Source organism: Gavia stellata, chromosome 23 (assembly GCF_030936135.1).
Source record: "Gavia stellata isolate bGavSte3 chromosome 23, bGavSte3.hap2, whole genome shotgun sequence".
NCBI classification, from domain to species: domain Eukaryota; kingdom Metazoa; phylum Chordata; class Aves; order Gaviiformes; family Gaviidae; genus Gavia; species Gavia stellata.
The window spans coordinates 2,143,333-2,165,424 of NC_082616.1; the positions used below are offsets into that span (position 1 = coordinate 2,143,333).

The 22,092-nt window shown below is 40.8% G+C and overlaps 1 protein-coding gene across 2 annotated transcripts in view; it reads right to left on the reverse strand.

The window, feature by feature from the left end:
• VPS54 (VPS54 subunit of GARP complex) overlaps nt 1–21,398 on the reverse strand; it is a 41,047-nt gene extending 19,649 nt beyond the window's left edge. Inside the window, exons 1-10 of one of the 2 annotated variants that reach the window (XM_009812709.2) lie at nt 21,263–21,398; nt 20,174–20,379; nt 18,617–18,695; nt 15,604–15,638; nt 14,166–14,297; nt 11,088–11,473; nt 6,439–6,565; nt 5,272–5,379; nt 2,008–2,063; nt 105–201 (exon numbers count right to left, since the gene is read on the reverse strand). In XM_009812709.2, the coding sequence (XP_009811011.2) occupies nt 105–201; nt 2,008–2,063; nt 5,272–5,379; nt 6,439–6,565; nt 11,088–11,473; nt 14,166–14,297; nt 15,604–15,638; nt 18,617–18,695; nt 20,174–20,379; nt 21,263–21,398 (1,362 nt within the window). Of the gene's footprint in view, nt 1–104; nt 202–2,007; nt 2,064–5,271; nt 5,380–6,438; nt 6,566–11,087; nt 11,474–14,165; nt 14,298–15,603; nt 15,639–18,616; nt 18,696–20,173; nt 20,416–21,262 lie in introns of both variants that reach the window. The other variant, XM_009812708.2, reaches the window with a different exon arrangement.
• Nucleotides 21,399–22,092: the final 694 nt, after the last annotated feature.

Genomic DNA, 22,092 nt, shown 5'->3' on the forward strand with positions numbered 1-22,092 from the left:
GAACTCTATAATCAAAACCAGTACCTTAAGATTTCAAATGGAAAGTAACTTCATTCCATTTCATGTCTGAACTATGTGCAGCTCTTGGTAAATTAATGTCTTACCTTTATTCTCTTGAGGAAGATGGTAAACTTAGAAAAAATATTCTTCAGCAAATCAAACCACTGAGGAAAATTCATCATCCTCATCTGGTCTGCAAGCCTAAAAAACAGAGCAGAATTCAGTAAACAGCAAATGGTTACTGGCCATGATGCCTGCTGTCACATAAAGAAAAAAACATGCTTTAAATGGAATTGTAAATATAAGGAACACTGTGTAGACTTTTATCTGGCAAGACAACAGACATCACCTGAACAACAGTCATTATCGACACAATGTATGCAAGTGGAATGGGGAAGGAGGTATATAAAAATAGATCATATTAAAAAACCAAAAGCCTCACATTTACCATTTAGTTTTTCCACGGCATAATATTATTTTCCCCGGGGTAAGTATGTGATACCAGCAAGGGAGAGGGGTTAATAACATTTTCACAAATCATGTGAAAAAAAAAAAAAAGAGATTACAAAAAAAGAAATTTTTTTGCAAGTGTTACAAAAGCCATGTTATTAAGCCTATTTTGTTGCATTGCAATGAAATCACTTCTGCTATTAAAGTTCAAGTCAGCTGTTTGTGGCAAAGGGCAGAAAAGTTATTGACAGAACAAAAGTTAAACCCTGTAACACACAGTTAGGACCCAACTGCAGAATAGTAAACGCTGGAGAATGGTGAACAAATACCCAACGTTTAAAAACGACCCTGTGCCCAGTCTTTTCCTGATCTGGGTGTGAAACCTCATGCAGATTCCGACACTCACTTTGCTTTATCAGCCAGTCTCGTTTTATTATCTTGGGGTTACCTTGTGCTGAGCCACAGAAAAACAGATGCTGGCAGAGGAGCCTCTGGAGCTGGGACCTCTGGAGGTGCCTTGTCCAACTCCTGCTCAATGCAAGTGCAACTAGATTGGGTTGCTCAGGGCCCTGCACAGTCCAAGTTTGAATATGTTCCAGGACAGAGATCCCACAGCCTTGCGGGGCTCCTGTTCCAGGTTTGACCATCCTCATAAGGAACATATTTTTCCTAAGATTCAACTAGCATTTCTCGTCTTCCATCTTGTGCCCATTGCTCCTCGTCCTTTCCCTGCACACCTCTGAGAGGAGCCTGGCTCTGTCTACAGCTCCGCCATAACCCCACCATGGGGTAGGTGTGGGCAGTTCTCCCCTGAGTTTTCCCCTCCCCACGCTGGAGCGGGACCCAGCTCCCTTGACTGCTCCTCCTCCACTCGATGCTTTAGCCCCCAACCAGTCCAGCAACCTCCGCTGGATCTCAATGTCTTTCTTATTCCTCGACCTGCTGGCTATGCTAACGTGGCCCAGGCTGCGGCTGCAAGGACACACTGAGGTCCACGGCCAACCAGTTCTCCACCAGGACCCCCAGGTCCTGCCCTGCAAAGCTGCTCTGAAGCTAGCCAGCTCCTGCCTCTCCTCTTGCAAGGGGTTGCTCCTTCCAAGACACAGGACTCAGCATTTGCCTCTGTTGGGCTTTATGAGGTTCCTGCCGGGCCATTTCTTGGGTCTGAAGTTGCCTGGTCTCCTCTCTGGATAGCTCCTATTCACATCCATGCGGGAGGTACTGAAACTACCGACATGTTTTAATACAAAATCCCACATTATAACAACAGGGAATGCCTTCAAGTAGTTTAGAGATCTATGCCTATAGTTCATGCTTGATGCAGTGAGATTCACAGAATTTTAGTATTTATTTTAAAGGTACGTTTAAGGCAACATTAGAATCTGAATGAGAAGGGGAATACACAATATTCTTACAGAGGCGGACGGAAGCAGAGGCTTAAGGTGAAACAGAAGGATAATCCTTAGTTACAGGGAAATTTAAGCACAAATTAGAACGGTAAATTTATCTATGCTATCCCCACCCACCACCAAAAAAAAAATCTGGCTGTATACTTACTTAACAACCACTTCTGTATCTATTTCTTCTATCTGCGATACCGTATTAACCACACACTGTCAAATTTAAAGGGGAAAAAAACAAAACAAAAAAAGATCTTAGCTTCCTTCTAACTGCTGCTGAGTTTCATAACATACACAATAATCCTCAAGTTAAATAAGGAAAAGTAAAATAATAAATGAAAGCCATATTTGTATCATTTAACAACTTGTTTCTCTAAAAACAAACAAACAAAAAACGCAAAAGAAACCCCCCAAAACCAACCCCCAAAGCATCTATTTGCAAAATACAGATGATCAAAACGTTCCCAACTGTGTACTAAGCTCTGGAGGGCACACTGGCTCCATCTCAAAGGGACCTGGTTTTCTGAGCGTGGATGCTAAGCACCATTTCAAAAATGTCTCTCAGGTCAGGTACTTAAGAATAGCAGCCATATTCTTCCCCTTTCCAAAGTGACTGACTTTGGAAAATGTTGGTTGACTTCTTTTTCTGCTTTAAATACAGGACTTGGGAACTAACCTATGCTGGAAGGAACAGCACCAGGGAAGCGTGGAAGCACACACTTACAGTCCTGTGCTTTCAACTGTTAAGGCAAACCCAGTTTCAACTGCTCTCCTAGCAGACACGGTATTTGCTGTCTGTCTGTCCTCTTCACCTCCAGGGCACTGCCTGCCTCTGTCCCTAGACTTCTTTATTGCTATGCTGTGTGGCCTTTCCTCAAAGGACATTTGCTCTTCAACTGGTACATGCAAAACCAGCCAGTTTCTTCAGGTCTCCAAAACAATTGATTTTCATTCCAAACATACCTATTGTTTTATGGCGATTTGTTCACTCATCTCTTTTCACATTACTTGTAAGCCCTTGGTACAAATAAACTCCATTTAGACTGAATTAGGGGTTTTCTCCCAAACATCAATCAATAACCTGATCAAATGAGTCAGTAGCGTACTAACTCACCCTGCCTTTAAGTGAATATGTGCGATCCAAATGGTGACTGACGGCCACCACCTCAAGCTACATGGGTTTAACTGCATTTTGGATAACGGTGGTCAGTACAGAAGCCTCTTAAAAACACACCTTGTTCTTCAACTACACAGTGTGTTCAGTGCTTACAAGCATCTGCTCTTTCACCTGCCTGGCAATAAAGAGCTACTAAAGTACTGACCAAAACAGCCCAGCAATGCATTTGAACAGGAAGCACATTTGAGATGTGGGAAGGAAACAGTTTCCTTCATTAAGGAAAAATATCTCTAGGAGTTGAGACAACAGGCCACAATGCAAACATGTTCTACAAACCACACAGAAATACCCCGATCCTATTTTCCCTATTTAGTAGAAACTTACATTGGAAGTTGATTAAACTTTGTCTATTACTGAGCAGAGGTGACACCTGAAAAAGGTGAAACATAGAGACAAATACTCCCAGCAGAATGGGAAAAACACTTTATGATCAAAAATGAGCAGGAAAACAGGGAGCACTACCTGCCTATTATCTGACTAAACAGAGAATTTAAAGGAAAAAAATGTCACCTCATGACTGCCAACACAGGCAAGTGAAAAGCCAATGGAGACTGACGGGCAGATGAACAATTTTATCCTGGCATTACTCATTCATGGGTTTTTTTGGTTTGGTTTTTTTTGTGTTAAGCCTCATGTGAAGGCCCAGAGCAGCTGCACACAGCTGTATGCCCTTTTTTTTTTCCAGGCTTACAGTAATACAGCACCACTGGAAAGTCATGCTCACTCCCACTCTCCGCTGAGCTTTCAGCGAGCGGGGCAATAACCCAGCTCCGCTTTCAGGTGGGGAGAGAACAAGCAGCTAAGGGCCGGGGTGCTTAACCCGATTTAAATTGTATTGGGGTCAAGCGAGAACGGGCTCACATCATAGCCAAGTCCTTACAAGAAGTGCTGGCGCAGTCGCACCCATCACTGCCTGTCTTCTGATTGTGCCACAATATTTACTAGCAACATCGCTCTGTGTTACCTACACGCACCCTGCACAACCGCATCAGTAGAAGGGTGGGGCTGCAGTGTGAAGTGGATTTAGGGAGCCAGGCTGGCTTAAAACAAATTCCTTAATAATAAATAAAAGGTTGGAATTAATATTAAAAAGCTGGGTCCCCCATCTGGTTCACAACGCAGCTCTGAACAGCATGCTATACTATGAGGACAGGAGAGACTGTCTTCATCTGAGGGCAAACCCACCACCTGACTATCTCCCAGCCTTTGAGATACAAATCAGAGGTGGCTCATAACACATCAGAACATGACTCTTGAAATAATCCCGTATCTTTAGAGGAGAAAAACACCCCTTACACAATATTCTTACATAGGCATGCAAACAAACAAGATGAGTAAAATTAAAAGTACCAAACCCATGCTCAAAGTTCAGTCTAACTTTTTATTTGTAAACAAAAGCCATTGTGTCGCTGTCCAAAACATTCCATGCATTTTTCCTCAAAGAAGTCACTTGAACTTTGTTCATTTGTTGGTTTTAGCTGGTTTTATCTACAAAGATTTTCAGCTTGAAAAGACAAAAAGACAGATATTCTACCCTAAATGGCAAACCACAACAGCAATGGGGACAAGGATTAATTTTTTAAATTTTTTATTTATTTGTTTTTACAGGCAAGTACTTCTACCTTCTTCATTACTTCACCTTGCTCTCTTAGAAAAGGGCAAGGATGTTTTCCAACCTTTTATCATGTGCCTATACTAGGCCTGTGCTAACATTCAGGCAAGTAATATTTTCTTGTAGCATTTGCTGGGGATTTGTTTGTTCCAGTTGGGAAGTTTTTTGATTCTCTTTTATATATTTATGCCAAGAACTTGGTTTTTTTTTGTTTGGGGGGGACCGGGGCGGGGGTTGGTATGGGTTTTGGTTTTTTGGGGGCTTTTCGGTTTGTTTTGTTTTGTTTTTTTTAATTTGAAACAGAGTGTTATGACACAACTGTACTATTCAGGAAAGCCCTGTGTTAAAAGAAAGAAAAAAACTAAGCTAAAACCAGGGGATTCAGAACAATGGTAATTGTACAGAGAAAGCTGTGATCTGCTGTCCTTGGGTTACCTACTCCTTCCAGAAGGTCTTTTCTGCAAACAGACCTCTGCTTCAGGAAGTCCTTAGTGTCTGCAAGCCCAGCTGCTCTAAATGAGAGACCATCCGCCACCGAAAAACTTCAGTAAGAGCTGTTCTTAACTAGTTAAAAAATAATTTGTAAAAGGTTGAGGTAACCTTGTCAGATACATTAGAAGTGTTTGGCTTACCTGTTTAATTATGTTCTTTGCAGTAATAATCATTTCATCTCCGTATATTTCATAGAAGTTTAGCTTTCTTTGTTTTAAAAGTCCAAACACCAGTGATACAAGTCTCTCCTAACAAGAAGAAAAAAAAACCACACTAAAAATGTCAAGGTGAGGAAAGAAACAATTTTAAGAAATTGCACAGCAGTAAGAAAGTTCACGTACCAAACACGGTGAGCAGGATTTAGATCCACCCAGTGGCTTGACTGGATTTAATGCCACAATTTAACTATACAAAGTTCCCTGTGGCAATACCAGCTAACGGGTTCCCTTCCTCCCAGCCCTTTTCATGCCTGTTTCTCAGTTGTGCTCATCCACTTGTGCTTAAAAACATGAATATTTCTAAAGATTCGTGAGTTTCCTTACCCCGAGCAAGAATGTCACTAAATACAATTGCACCAGCACAAGTGAGAGGCTATCAAATTGCAGCACAGAGGTGGGAAGAAACTATAGGGCAGAAATGGGAATATTTAAGTGCTATTGCCATTCACTATATTTCATGAAACCCACAGATGAGAAGACTAAACAGTTAATAGGGTCTAGCAATTACTAAAGAGCAGTACAGGCAAAATCCAGAAAAATCTTTTCCTGGCTAGAAAGCAATCACAACAGCTTAATCTTCAGATGTTTATGATCTTCAGAGGGAAGAGGAATATATATATATATATATACACACACACACATATAGCAAATGAAGCATGTATTCAGGGCAACCAAATGCTTGATATAAGCACCCATAAATGCACAGGGAGACAGAATGAGAACATGCAACTATCAGCTTTCATTGCAAAACTGAAATTTTACAGTCAAGTAGATATGAGAGTCCATGTTCTTTTCCACTTACGTGTTGAGGTTCATGAAGTGAACTCAGTATACACTTAATCAGAGAAAAGTGAACTGACTGTTTTGAAAATATAAAGTAGGACTGGATTGCAGTGCCGTGAGTTTAGTTACAATTATTTAATTTTACCAAGCACAAAAAAAAGGGGCAGGGAGAGGTTTGGATGAGAAGAGAAATAGTATAAAATTATATGTTGCTACTAGGGACCTGAGTGAATTAGTTGGTGCTAATTAAGTATGTTATAGATGCAAACATATTCATCAGACAGTTTATTTCAGTAACAGACATACCTCTTCTAGAATTTGGCAATCATCTTCTAGGGGTCTATTTAAATCATTGCGAGCATAAGTTGAAAACTCTGCAATCATCATTTTATCTATCAGCTTTTCCAGTTCACAAAGCTGTGAGCCAAGATGCCTAAGAAAAACAGCCATTGAGATATGAGCTAAATAATCAATCTGAAAATGAATCATTAGTTCACAGTTGAAGAAAATAACCACCCAGCAAGTAATTTCCATGCAATCAATGCCGGCTTAATGGGAGGCTGAAATCTTTCACTTCTTAGAGCATTTTTCAGAGGCACCGTCACCTTGCAGCAAAACATACGGACTTGAATATTGATGGAGGGTAAAAATTGGATGTAGGGCTTTTTGGTTTTTTTTTTTGGAAGGTGCCAAGTACCTTTCTTCCCAATGAAGTGAACCAGAACCGAGAATACTCAGTGCTTCTAAGTATGTAAGTGTTAAGAAGGAGGAATACGTCTTTTGCTCGTCCAGTTCCTCAGCCCATCAGTCCTCAAGTTCTTCCACTTCAAACATTTGAGATTTTGACGTGGTCACAGACTTAATTCACGAGTGAGATACAGTAACAGCTTTACATTACAGGATGGCTTTCAGAGAGCACAGAAGAGTTTTCAAATTTGCCATTTTTATGCTACTCAAAATTAAAAATATTTTTTCCATGTATTGCAGATTTTAAACCATATTTTGCAGACTTGTCATACAGAACCACCAGGGAATTTCTCACGTCAGAAATGTCAACCAGTCTTGAAAAGTTGTGCAGCTAGAGAAACTTTCAGCACAGTAAAATTAAAAGTGGGAATTTCAGAGATGCCAAACACTCCAGGCTTTCCAACTTCCACCGACAGCTGACAGCACCAAGTATCTGTAAAAATCAGACTGCTTTTTCTTTTTTTAAAAAAAAAGAAAAAGACACTTTGCCAATGAGAATTAACAGGAGTTGTGGTATTTTAGATAAACCTGGATACAAAACGGGGAGGATGAACCTGCGTGGCTCACTGGCTTTAATTCAGCACTGCTGTAGCTCGACTGTCAGCTTGCATAGAGCGGCAAAAACACCTTAGCACCCCCTGGTAGGAGCACTGCTGTACCAACGTGAAGCCCGCAGGATCCGGCCTCGCAGCCCGTGTAGGGCAAAGCCAGCGCCAGGGTGCGAGGAAGCACGATGCCAGGGTAGCTCCTCCGTGCAGAAGCCCACATGGCCAGCGCTGAGCTTAACTGAATGAATTTTGCTGGATCTGAGTTAAGCAGATTAACTTTTTTTTAATTTTAAGATGACCAGGGATGTGTCTGCTTTTGAAATTCTTGGTCAAGAATTGGCTGGAATGGGCAAAGTAGACACATTTCAAATATCTAATTTAAGCAAAAATGGCCTCTAGAAAATCCAAGCCAGTTGCATCATGGACATTTCAAAATAAACCCAAGAGAAGAAATTAAAGACTATTATTTGCAATATAACGACAAGTTGCGAAACTTACTGCAGGACTAATAGCCACACAAAGGCTCTTACTGAGGTAAGCACAAAGATGCTCTTCGGTAAATTATTTCTGTAACTGTGCTTAATTACACTGAAACACAACGTAACCTACTCTCTCAAGCCTCAGGTGTGGAAATGTCCAACAAGAGTTCCCAGCACTTCCTGCCACCACTTCGCCTGAGATGTTCTAGCCCCTAATAACAAAAAAAAATCACTCCACCCTGAAACACGCAGGAATAAGTCAAACCTTAATTCATATTCCAGCGAAACACCTTGGCAACGATCTCTTTAAGAGGTACCAGCCACACAACAGGTCATTTCAATGACTGAATACTACAATTCTCTTACGTAAAATTATGAGTGCAGGGTAAAACTTCTTTTAAATATACAGATGAGAACAATTTTACCAGGCGTCTGTGGTTTGCCAGCATACCTGTGCAAAAAATCACCAGGTCTCCATCACCCCACCAAGGATTGTGAAAACAATGTAAAAACTGACAGTACAAATTTGTAATTTAGTTAACATGTAAGAGAGTTTTTTGTAAAATTAAAAACATGAACTTAAAAAGGTTAAAGAGCTCTAAAACTTTAATTCTATCCTGTAGCAGCAGCAAGCAATAATCATATCGTTATGACTGATACATATAATCACCGGGGATAGTAACCTAGATTAAAGACACCAATTTATTATTTCACAGCACCATTATGGCGCTTTCATTTTTTGCCATAACTAGAATCAAATTACATTTTTTTCTGCATATAGCATGACAAGAGGAGAATAATTTTTGTATGTGGATGATCTGAATAGTTTTCTTACTGCTTTACATTGAACGATTCTGCGACATGACTGTTCAAAAGCAAATTCTACAAGCTGCCGTGCACAACACTAAAGCAACAAGGTTTTGTTTTTTTTAATACGATACGATTTATTTAGGGAAAAAAAGAGAGATACTAATTATTTGGAAAATTGAGATACTGATTTAGAAGTTAATATCTTCTTAAAATAAATCAGGTATTTAACTCACTTGACAATTGCCACATTTTTGCTCAGAACAAAGCAAGAACATCCATTCAGTGTTTCTTGGAAAAAGCTGAAGTATTCGTGTATGGCATCAATTTAGATTTTTTTTTTTATCAATTTTTAAAACCACAACATTCTACTGACAAGTTTTATCAAGATCTCCGTCCTTCCATTGCACGTTATTTCTCCAGACACGCTATTCACACAGGCCACTGTGAGACTTGGGAACAACTGTGCTGGGCTTCTCAACTGCACTTGCATCTCTGGGGGGGGAGATGACTTAGGAGGCCTCTAACTCACCTTTCTGAACCTTTACTACCTAAAGCAGAGGGGACATTTCCCACTCTCATCACTATTTTTAACTCTACCAAACCAACCAACTGAGCGTTATTTACAGAAATCACTTTTTACAGAGAAAGTGAATATTCACCTGCAAATATGTTCCACATCTGAGCGTAATTTTAAAATAAAGGCACATTCTTGGAACATCACGTATACCAACCTCAATGACAACAGAATCGCACTCTCTGCTGACATAGCACAGAGGTTACCTGATTGCAAAACACAACTAATTCCAATTGATGTTGTCACTGGGTTGTAGAAGTACACTCATTATCATCAAGGTAAATACAAACGTGACTCAGTCGAGGGCTGTGCACCATAATCAAGTGGTTGAGAGTAGGAACAGTAAAGAGGAAAGAAACTGCACTGAGGTATCTGAAGATGGACCATCTAAGCTAAAAGAAAAAGACTAACAGCTTCTAACAACTTTCCTCCCAATAGTTTATTAGCGCTTTTAAAAAAAAATATTTTTTTAAATGTGATTTTTTTTTAAAAAATACTTTCTCTGGGATCTTTTCTACATAAAATTTGAGTCTTTTTCCGAACCAGGCAGAAGGGGTGTTAGAAAAGGAGCTCATCTGAACAGACGGACAAGAATAGCAACCATATAAAGTTATGAACATTCACGTTCAAGTTATTGTGCAACAACCATGTTTTTATTCTGCAAGCTGGGAACCACAAGGTTGCAGGAACCAGAAAACCTCTAAACAAAACAAAAAACCCTCCAGCATGAAGTGTACAGCTAAGTGTACAGCTCCTCAACTGGCTGATGCAAGTCTCGGAGCTGATTTAACGTACACTACTTCTGCCAGCATCATACCACAGTGGCAGCTTTGCATATGACACTTTTATCCCGTATATGACCGTTACGACAGCTTATTTTACATCAGCTAAAAGGATTCTACTGTAGCAATACTCTTGCACATCACAGAGAACCTTGCCCAGTGCAGCGGCATCTCACAAGCGGAGATGTTAATAAAAGCAGCCATCACGGAACCTTGGACTCACTAATTCCCATCACTGCAGCAAACACGGGTGAAAAAAAAAAAACCAGTAGCAACAGCAGCTTGGGCAGCACCTTCCCACTGTTTCTTCCCTTCCCAACTTCAGCAGCTAGCAGAACTGGATTTCTCAGTCAAGAGGAAGCACCCCTTGGCCACTGTAAATACAGCTCTCCACAAGAGCAGACATGGCTGAACACATCCCATCTGACCAGCTGTCAACCTCAGACCACATTTCGAGCCATGGTTTGATAGCTTAGCACTGGCTTTTGCTTGCAAAGCTGCTTCCAGCACAAGCACAGGCTGGTGGCCGACCTACTCAACACACGATCCGTGCGTATTCCTGTAACACCACATGCGTAGGTCAGTCACTGAAGACAGGAGCCCAGAGTGGAGCTGTGTAGCACGAACTGTATCTCTGCGGTGCTGCATGCATGAAGATTGCAGACCACCACTTTGAAACCATCTCTCAGCTGTGGGCTATAAGCCCTGCAAGATGAAGGTCCAGCCACTGCTTGGCTCTCATCTCTGCACCCCTAAACCATCTGTAGGCAAGAATGGAGTACAAAGCATCCAGATGTTAAAAGTTCATCCCCCCCTAGAAAAAAAAAAAAAATTATCTCTGGCACATGCATTAGTCACACTGCTTATGCCACACTTACATTTTGTACCTTTTGTACTCTGTCCTCCAGGAATGAACAAACAAAAGTAAAACAGACCCCCCCCTTCAGCCAACATAACGTACTGAACACATTCTAGCTCTTCTTGCATTTTATTAATTTCCTAGATGGTTACCTACCGGAAACTGTGAATGCCTTGAAGCTCTTGCTGTAACACCTCCTGTGTTGTTGCTATTAAGTCCAAAGCTCCAACAAACTCAGAAGTAGATAGCAGCAACTGTACTGTGGGCTGCGTTTGGTGTACAGTAGCCATTAACTTCAGTTTATTGTATGCTTTTATACAGTTATTTCTGGTGAGTGACAGTCTTAAAACTCGAAGCGATCCTTCACACATTACTTTATCAATTTTGGAGATTTTCTCTCTAAGTAATTTTACAGCCTGGGAGGTTTTCCTGAGGTAGTCCTGCAACTCATGCTGAGAGGTCATTGCATGGAAAAATGCTTCTGAGCGCAGAGAAATCTGATGAGCAATATTGACTTCCACAATGTCCAGATAATGGCTCAGCTAGAAAGAGGAGGGAGAAGGAAAAATGAACAGTGCTGTTATGACTTGGCAAGCCTATCACCATGCAAATCTGCTTTCAGGGTATTTGTCTTATTGTATCACAAGGAAATTTTGCTAATAAAAATTAAAACCCTTTGTCAGATTAGCAAGCAAACAACTACCCACTGTGGTTTGATCATTTGTTTTTAAATGAGCTCAAAATCACTTTGGGAAGGCTGACTTGATGCCTCTCCTGCTTGAAAATTACAAGGTAGAAAAGCAAATAACTTTCAAATACCCAAGCTTTTGTACCACATGGTTGCACACTGGCACTGTTACAATATGGCCATTAACCAGGAGACAGCTCTGGATACTGGCTTGCAAGTAAGAACAGTATACACATGCAAATATGCTATGTACTCCGGGTCATTGAAGCTGCTAAAGATGCAGCCCGACTATACTTGATGACATGGCTTTGGAATGGCTCTGTTTATTATAAAAGGCTGTAGCATCTTCTTTGTAGAAAAATCCTCGGGCTATCTCTGGCTGCAGTTGATTTTTGCCAACCAGCTGGAGTTCCTGTTAAATGTATTTCATGTGCGCTGGCACTGTCGGATTCCCAGAGACAGAGTATGCCTACATGTTTAGAACCTGAAATTCAAATTCTTCATGTCGAACAGTTACCAGACCACTGGGGTGGCCTGATTATTTGAGCTGTAAAAGCTCTGTCTTATGGCTTACGCTGAATATGCAAACCCAAAGGACTGAGGCATTAGGATGCTCATCTGAATGCTAATACTCAGATGACCTGGTTTCCAAGAGGTGCCAAGCACTCAAACCTCATGCTGAATTTCAAAAGGCCCATCCAGAGACGGAAAGAAAAATCAGCTGGAGAATGTTTCCTTCCCATAGTTATTTTCACCCTGCATATATTTAACGCTGGGGATTTATACAATATGCAAAGCCATCTTTTTTGTAATACGTTTAATCAAAAACATCCTCCACCAAACAGCTGTGACACACCTAGCCCACGAGAAAAGCTGAGACAGACTGTGACACAGGGATCAGAGAAAGGGTTATTATGATCATTTATTTAGATGGTTGTACCAACCAGATGCCCTAGGTCCCTTCACTATGCTAAGCGAAGTAGAACAAACGAAACAAAATGATAGTACCTGCCTCAGAGAGCTTACAGTTCCAATGTGGGGTAAGACATGGAAGGAGGTAAGGAGGAAGAAAATGTCAGAGGGAAATCATTCAAGTGGATCAGCAGCAGTCTAAAAGCACATATAGCCTAAGTACGTGTGCTTAAGGCGGATTTTTCCAAATCCTGTTGAAAAATAGTGCCTGGAGCTAAGGATAATTATGGCAGCAGGGTGCCTATTTACACATGGTACATGCAGTTACCTCATGCAGTTCAGAGCCTTTAAAAAGTAAAACAAAAGATTTGTGCCCATTTCAGTAACACGAAGCAGTGTAATAATTTGTCTATCAGGCACATGGCTTTGAAGGCAACAGAACTGTTTTATACTCTTTAGGTATTTGTATTGCCTCTCCAAAGAAGCGCGGCTCATGGCTATTCAAAGCCTTATTTTCACTCCAGTGCATCAGAGGGGCCTCTGGGTCTCCTTCACTCAAAGTCCATGTTGAGTGTCCATCCTGCTGCTGCCAGGCTCACTTTAACAGTTTAAACCATATGCCAGACTCTGCTCTTTCATCTTCAGACAGCAACTGCCACAAGAAACTCCAAAGAAGTATTCCTCCAACTTTAGGTGTGGAGGACAACCCAATGAAGGATCAAGTTAGCCTCCAGCAGAGCCTGTCTCTTCCTCCTGACCTGGAGGGAGAGGAGGAAGACTAACTCCTGGAAATTTGGAAACATCTTCCAGAAGATCTCATGCTATTTTTTCTTAAGGCATGTCACTACTATTTCCCCCCCCCAGCTCCCAGAAGCTTTAGTAGGTTAAACAGGAGGGAAAATTAAAGTTACAAACCAGACTCCAAAACTATGTAGATTTTCTATAAGCATTTTGTGGGTATTTGAACCATAAAAATGATTCTTTATGGGATTTTCTACACTATGACTACATAACTAACAAAAAAAAGACCAAGCAAAGACTTCCGTTTCCAACATGAAAGACACAGTTCTGCTTTCATGCTCTCCAACGCACTTAAGTCCTTTGTGAAATGCAAAAATGGATCAGCGCAGATGACACGACAACAAAAGGTAAGAGGAAGCTCCTGACAAACAAAACCTTTGGATTTAGTATTTCTTTTAGCACAGAAACCACAATGCCTTGCATCTGATTTTTCCCAAGATGTGAGAAAGCAATAGTTTTAAACAGTGTACAACCTCTAGCTTTCCCTTCTCATGGAATTGCTCTTCCTCCCTAACAAACAGCTCCACATCTCTGAAGTTCTCAACATATACCTGCTCCACTAAGTTTTAGTGGTCACGAAGAGCCAATTATTATACCATATACAGATTCTTTTTTTCAGATTTGATAGATACCTTTATTTAGCAGGGGAAAAAGTTCTCTTTCAGCAAGATGCTTCCTGCATTGTTTACTAACAATCTGCAGCCTGATGTAAAATGAGACATAAAACCCACAACAGTAATGTCTCAACAAACAGGACAGAACAGAAGCAATGGAGTTTCTCTGTAGTAAGTAACAGCTGTGACGGGTAATGACATCTTGTATCAAAGTTGTACCTTTTCTTGAAGTAACTTGGAGGAAGCTGCGTCACGATTTCCTTTTCCACCAGCAGTACTAAAATGAGACCATGGTAAAACGGCATTAAATGTTAAGGAATCTTCCAAGGCAAAATCTGGTTTCATAAAAATCTGAAACAGAAAAACAAAATAAATAAATGCACCTCTCTCACCCCTACGTTTTCTTCCCCAGTTTAACACACCTCCCATCTCATGAAGCTAACAGGGACCTTATTTGTTGATTTTTCAAAAAACAAATTTTCATTTATCCAGGCAAATAAATTAATTCCAGACCTTATAACCGGTTTACTTTACATCTTAAAAGCTTGTGTGATCTGACAAAGTCTTATCTTCCTCAAAGTGGAAGTCACAGCTCCAAAATTACATAGGTTATCAAGCACTCAAGATGATCTAAACATCCTGAGCATGAAAACATAGGCAGCATTAAATTGCAGGTGGGTCCTCTAAAGGATCAGAGAAAACGTTCTTCAATAGCAGGGGCATCCTACTGCTGACGTGCTCATTTCTGGGGCCACAGCTTCTACCAGACCGAGGATCTGGCCAGCTGTCAGGGTGCAGCAAGTGTTGCCTGGCGGAGAACAGTGCAGCAAACATGCTGGTCACAGAAAGTCAGTAAGATTTAACATTAACTCTACATATCTCAGAGAACTATTAATCTAAAATTCTCTCTGATGACGTTACTTTTGCTTGACAAAACTGGTACAAACCTTAAGCATCCAGGCAGACAGTAGTACCCTTTTCCCTGTATCTATGAAATGTAACTTTAAAAGGTTCAACACAGACTATAGCATCACACCACACTCAAACATTCTTGTTTCCTGGACTTTAAACATTGCAGTGACAGCTATTCAAGTAACAGCCTACATGACTGGCACAGAAGTGCCGACCCATATTAGCAGTCTGACTTCTTAATGTACCTAGAAAAAAATTATTCAGACTGAAATGGAATCTAAAGTTGTGTCTTGTCAACCTGTCACAAAAAAACCACATCATATACGCTGCAAGCATATATGCAAGCGGGCTTTGCTCAAGGATTCAAGGGGTTAAACCTAATGCTAAGTTGTACACTATGCAATATTCAAGCTTCTACAAACTCTTCAGTTTCCTTTTCCTCCTAGAGCACAGAGTGGCTAATTTTGCCCAGCTCTGAGGTTTTAACTATTAAAGATGAAAGAATTAATAGCCTTTGTATTCTACTTTGAGTAAGAGAAAACTCAAGACCACAGGAAACAACAACAAAAAGAAAGAAAAAAACAGATTGTTCTTATTTGTTGTAAATTCTGAGCACGGCAGATCCTCTTGAGAATCAGGTCAAGTAATTAGCTTGGACAAAATTTCTACAAAGAAGAGAGTACATTCATGTTTTCAAGACTACATGTGAGAAATCCTTATAAAAGCTTAGAGTGCACAGCCATACCTTAGGTACTTGTTCCAGATCTGTCCTGGATTTATCTAAAATTAAACAAAACATAAGTAGTCATTCATGAGCAAACAATGGAAAACAATTACCTTGAACACTATGGAACCCTATGAGGAAGTTTTCAAGACAACGGTGCCAGGTTCCTCACAGGGGGCGGACAGGGAACAGTGGTTGTAAATCAAAACAAAAGCTTCTGACTGAACACGAGGAAAACCTTTTTCACCATGAGGACAACCAAGCATGGGAGCAGGCTGCCCAGAACGGCTAGATATCCTCCATCCTTGGAGGTTTTCAAGGCCTGTCTGGATAAAGCTCTGAAGAGCTTGGCTTGACCTCACAGCTGAACTGGCTTTGAGATGGCCGTTGCAGTAAAGAACTTCTGAAGTCCCTTCCAACCTGAAATATTCTGATTCTTTGAAACACTCTGTTGTCCTTTGTGGTTTAGGTATCGTGCTCAGAGTATTCAAAGGTGCTCGCACTTTGCTGCCTTCACAGCAAAAATGTTAGTCATACAACGCAATCTACTTAGCACTTCACATTCCTTAATGCACTGTTCAATCGACTGGCAAGGGCCAGTACAAGGTCCCTCTAACATCACCCCAGTTTTAATGCTCCTTATTGAAGCTGCCCATATAACCACTTCTGCAGAGCAGTTGGAGGATGGATGAACAAAGGCTGGCAAGAAGGATGAACAAGGGCACAGGACAGAGTCCCAAGCACACTGAGAAAGTAGCACAGAAGCAGCTCTTCCCTCGAAGAAAGCTGACCTGACAATCGCAGAGGGCGAGACAGTTGAGCTGGGAGAAGAGATGCATCGTTGTACCCCAGCACAACTGGAAGAAAGGCAAATTCAGACTTTTGAGGTTCAGCCAAAATCCCCTTTCCTCCCCTACTCATTAACCTAGTGTGCATTACGAAGAGGGGGCACATTGGAGGCCAAAAAAGGTGAGGAATTTAAAAGCAACAAGCCCATACCTCAGCTGGACGGTCTACTCGTCCCTGACAAACGTAGTGAGCACTACATCAACATTATCTCCCCATTTCTCTCATCTCTTTGGTTCTTACTTGATTTGTTTCTTACTTTATTTGTACTGAAATACAAAAGGCACCCTAGGAATCATCCTGCTGTCCTCAGCCTTTGGACAGACCAAGTCTTATGGAAGTGAAAGGTCAAGACTCCTGGGCTGGAGTTAGAGGAAGACAGGCAACACTAACAGAAGAAATTATAGAAAATAAAGAGTTTCAGTTTACAAAATGATGCTTCTACTAGGAACTGTCCATCTACCCAAGAAGCTCCCAGTTACTTTGGTGACACAGTAATTTCTCTTTTAAAAACAAAAAACTCTTTCAAAATGGATTAAGCTAAGCCTGAAGACGGGACTTTCATTTTGCAGTATGCACCACAAACAGACTCATTCAGGAACAGCTATTCCAAAACGACACCAATCACAGAGAAACCCTACAGAAGGGCTTCCTTTTGCATGGAAAAGGAAGAAGAAAGCCGATTGAAATAACTTGATCAAAAGGAGTAAACTACTGAATGCTTCTTGCTGCATTACCTGTAGACATTGACGTAGACAAGGCTGATCAAAGAGATTGGCAAATGAACCCTTTTATGCTAACATTTTTGAGAAAATAAATTAAAATAAATTATATTAAAAGCTTGCTCCAGGTTATGAGTGTTTCTTTTCCTTTTGCTTGTCTTTTCTTTTGCATTTTGTCTCTCACCTTCCTTTGTCCAGTTTCATATTAGCTGAACTATTTCCATAAAATCTTGAAATTCAGCCTTGCTACGGCTGTAGACACCAAAAAAGTTTGCCAGGTTAGTCTTTGCTAACAGTAATCAGAGAAATACTAAGCAGAGAACTGGCCAGGGTGGAACTTCATGAAGTTCAACACAGGAAAAGGCGAAGTCCTGCACCTGGAGAGGGGTAACGCCAGGCACCATTACACGTTAGGGGTCTAGCGGTTAGAAAGCACCCCTGCAGAGAGGGACCTGGGGTCCTGGCAGACAACAAACTGACCATGAGCCAGCAGTGCACTCTTGCGGCAAAGCGTCCTGGGTTTCATCAGGCAGAGCACTGCCAGCATGTTGAGGGAAGGTGATCCTCCCTCTCTCCAACGAGCACCAACGAGACATCAGGAGTGGCGTGCCCAGTTCTGAGCTCCCCAGTACAAGACAGACCTAGACATACTGGAGGGACTCCAGTGAAGGGCCACGAAGATGATTAAGAGACATGGGCACTTTTCACAGGAGGAGAGGCTGAGAGAGCTGAGACTGTTTAGCCTGGAAAAGCTCAGGGGGGAATCTTACCAACGTTTTTAAATATCTGATGAGAGGGTGTAAAGAAGACAGAGCAGGCTCTTAGTGGTGCCCAGTGACAGGACAAGAGGCCATGGGCAGAAACTGATAGACAAAAAATTCCATCTGAATGTAAGGAAACACTTTTACTGTGAGGGTGGTCAAACACTGAAACAGGTTGCCCAGAGAGGCTGTATAATCTCCATCCATGGATAAATTCAAAACCCAGCCGGATACTGTCCTCCCATAGGTGACCCTGCTTCAGCAGGTGGGTTGGACGAGACCATCTTGAGATGTCACTTCCCACCTCAGCCATTCCATGACCTTCACGGCAGAGAGACAGGAATGGCCCAGCACTGCCATTCTTCCTTGCAAAGTCAACAGCTGCTAGAAATTTGACCACCAGTTTCAACAGATCTTAAATAAAAAGAAGTTAAAGAAAACACTGCCAGGGACATAATGACCTGCCATGAATGCAAGCATGCCAATGAAAAGTTTAAGAGCAGGTATCACAAGCATTTTGACCTATAAAATATCAGCAGTGGTCACGAATACTTCTAGTCAACCACGTCTGGGTTTTCAACTATTGTTCACCAGCAGCTATTTTTGCATGTGAAGCCCTTGAGCAAGCAAAGGAGATGATCAGTATATTATCGTAGTCATTAAAGAAATTACTTTTTAACGACTAAAGGAAGGCTTTGACTGTACCGTGGGTGTGTAATAGAGTCCTGTCGAAGGTATCTTTAGGAGTACAAATATTCTTGCATCTTTCATGAACCTTCTCTCTCTGTAAAAGAGAAAATATATTAAAGAATTACACTGAGGCTTTAAAAAGATTTTTTTTTTCTTTGAAACAGAACATTCAGGACATTTTCAGTGAAACCTACTGCATTACACCAAATAATTCTGACAAGTTCACAACAATATTTTTTCTCCTCTTAAAAGCTCAGATGATGTTTGTCCAGGTGAAAGGTAACACAGGTTGAAATTTTTGGTCTATATGTTGTTTTTTCAGTATCTTTACATTTCAAGAGAAAATGAACACAAACATTATTGAAGAGGTGTAATAACCTCTCTACATAATGAGATATAACCATAGAGCAACTGTAATTACATATCCAAACATTTATTTGCCATCTAATCCAGAAATCACACTAACACACAATGAATGCTTTTTCATCGCTAAATTAAATCGGATCAAAGTAGAAATTGCTTCCACATTTTACTAATGAGTACCGTGCTGAAACCACATATCTTGTTTCATCATGCTGAGCTTCAAATTTTATCTACAGGTGTAAACAACACCAGAGACCATAGTGGTGAGAAACTACATTTCTAAAGAACACTGATGTTAGCTAGATCTCTGCTAGAAGCTACATCACAGATCAGTTCCATCTTCCCAAAAATCTTCTTTCATTTAGCAGTCACTGCATTACACACTAATTTTAACAGATGAGCCCTTAAACATTTTAAATGTTGAATGTGTGAACTAATGGCAGTAATTCAGTTACAGGCAATTCACCTTCACATACTTTAACTATGACTTATACGAGTAAGAATTCTGCAGCCAATTCTGTACCAGCAAAAAAATAAGAAAGTTACAAACCAAGGAAGCAGAAAACAGTAGGAGACTTCTACATGTTCTTTCAGTTAAAAAAATAAACAACAAAGAATACTACATACTTACTGACACCTGTATTTTAAGAGTTTGTAGAAGTCTCCTACTGGTCCTGGTGTCCTTAGATGTAGCTTAAACTTTCCTGTTACAAAAGAAATCATTGAGATAATAGGCCTATTTATAGTTTAAGAACTTCATGTATAAATGTTTAAATTAGAGACTCTTAAAAAATATCTCCAATCCTTGCAGCACACAGTCATGTTTTATATTTGATCCAAAGGTCTGAAAACACTATGTTTCACTGTAGAGCCCAATCATTAAACAGTCCTTACAGAAAAAGGATTAATAATCAGAAAGAAGAAATACGAACTGGAAGGCCTGGTGCAGAGCTCAGTATTCAGAAATACAAATAAAAAACAAAAAGAAATTGCCTAGAGATAGTTTAGACAGCATTATCCACACTACGAATACTGAGATTATAAAACAAGAAATGCCTAATGGAGAGTCAACAAGCACTGAAGAGCAAATTAATTATCAGCTAACTGATAATTGATGGACTACTAGCAGGGACAATCTCTAATTAGAAGAAGGATCTCAAATCTCCTTCTGGCCCCTAGTACTACGTGCATCTAATTTTGGGTTCTTACCGGAGTGATTTCCTGTTGGTATAATGCAAAATGTTCCTTGGTGATCTGTGGGAGGTAGAATGAAGGCGTGACTTCAGTGTCCACAAAGTCCACTCCCCATGTTTTTGTAAAGAAATCAGATTCCCTTTTTGCTAACCTAGGATCATTTAGCGCTGCTGGGAGATTGACTTTGGAATGATAAATAGTCCATCTGTGCTGATCCACAACTAGAGATGGGCTGTCACATAAATTATTGGGATCGCCTGCGGCACAAAAGACAAGACAGTTTGTTAAGGTGAAAAACTGAAAGCTGTATTTTTGCTAAAACGTGGTTCTTAAGCAAGCCATGTTTTCACAATTACATAGGGGATGAGAATTATCTATGCAAAAGACAGATGATATTCTCCTTCTGCAACACTTTAACTTCCATTTCTTTTATCAGATTAACCAACACAAGTTTTGAACACAGTGGTGTATTCACACTCATTAAATATATTTAGCTCAACAACATTAGCTTCTACTGAAGAGAAAATAATTCCAACCACAAACATATTTTTAATAATACGAACGTGATCAGAATGACAGTTGAAATTCATTAGCATTGTACTTCGTAATTCTTAACATCCCACCCCACCTACGCCTTTTTATAAGCTAAGCTTTAGTATACCACAGCAGCTGTAACTGTGACCAAAACTCGGTTTTACAACAGCACTAGAGACAGGTCCTGGTCTCTTGCTCCCCACTGCAAGAGGGCTGGGGTGTTTCACAGAAGTAAAGCAGCTAGACTCCAAGCACGCTGGACAGGTCTGTTCTAGGCTCTGACAGAACATAGCCTCTTCTTGCATGTAGTATGGATCATAGCTATAATGTGGAATCACACAAGCAAGATGCCATCTATAACGTAGGCATCTAAAAAACAAGCTGCAAATAGGAAGGCTCTCCTGTTGCTCCAAAGGGACACTGGGTGGCATAAAGCAGAATTACAGCATACTTTGAAATAAGACTATGGCTTAGTACAGTACACCCAGTATATGAGAAAAATTGACTGAACAACTGTAAATGGATTAGCAAATTTAACTGCATTTCCACTCTCCTTGACACTGACGTTACCTGTAGGTTCCTTGGGACACACATCAGGCAGTGACTGCACAGGTCGAAAGCGTTTCGTGGCATCCATTTCCTTTTTAAAGAAAGCATCACTGCTGTTTGACTGAGGCACTGGTGAAGAACTGTGGCTTGATGCCATTGCATAAAATCACCACTTGATAAAAGCTAAATAAGAAACGACAAATATCAAGGCTTTAATAAAGTTCTGGTTAGGAACTGTATCAAAACAATGACACTCCATCAGCTATATAGTATTTTTTTAACTGCAACACTTCAACTGACACATTTCAAGAGCAACAGGGGAAAGTTTATTTTAAACACAAAAATAAAAGGCAGAACGTAACTTCATAATCTGTTTCCTCGCATCACTCTAGGTTTGGAGGATAGCTTGTTCTTGCACACAGCACCAATAAAATCATACGTCAAAAAAAAAAAAGTCTTTCAGGCATGTCCGCCTTCCTATTGCCATTAACTATTGCAGTTGCGGTGCACACATTCACAGCAGAATTTCCTCACGGATATGAGGAAGCTCAGGTAGACAAATGTATAGAATTCCACCTCCTCTGACCCCCTACCTACCTACTCTCCCCAGTGACTGCAGGGAGCAGATGACCTTTTGCATCTGCAGAGGCACACCACGCTCAGCGAGGTTTAACCACAGCGCGTTACACGCTGCGGTGAAAAAGGTAACGGGTGCAGGTGGGAGATTCTGTGCCCTCACTTTGTTGCGCTGCCTTAATGCTAGGAGTTGCAGAGGAGGTGCTCCATTTTCTCCAAAGGAGGAGGTCTGCAACCTGTGTTCATGATTCAGCCAAGCCCAGCACCAGCTACCC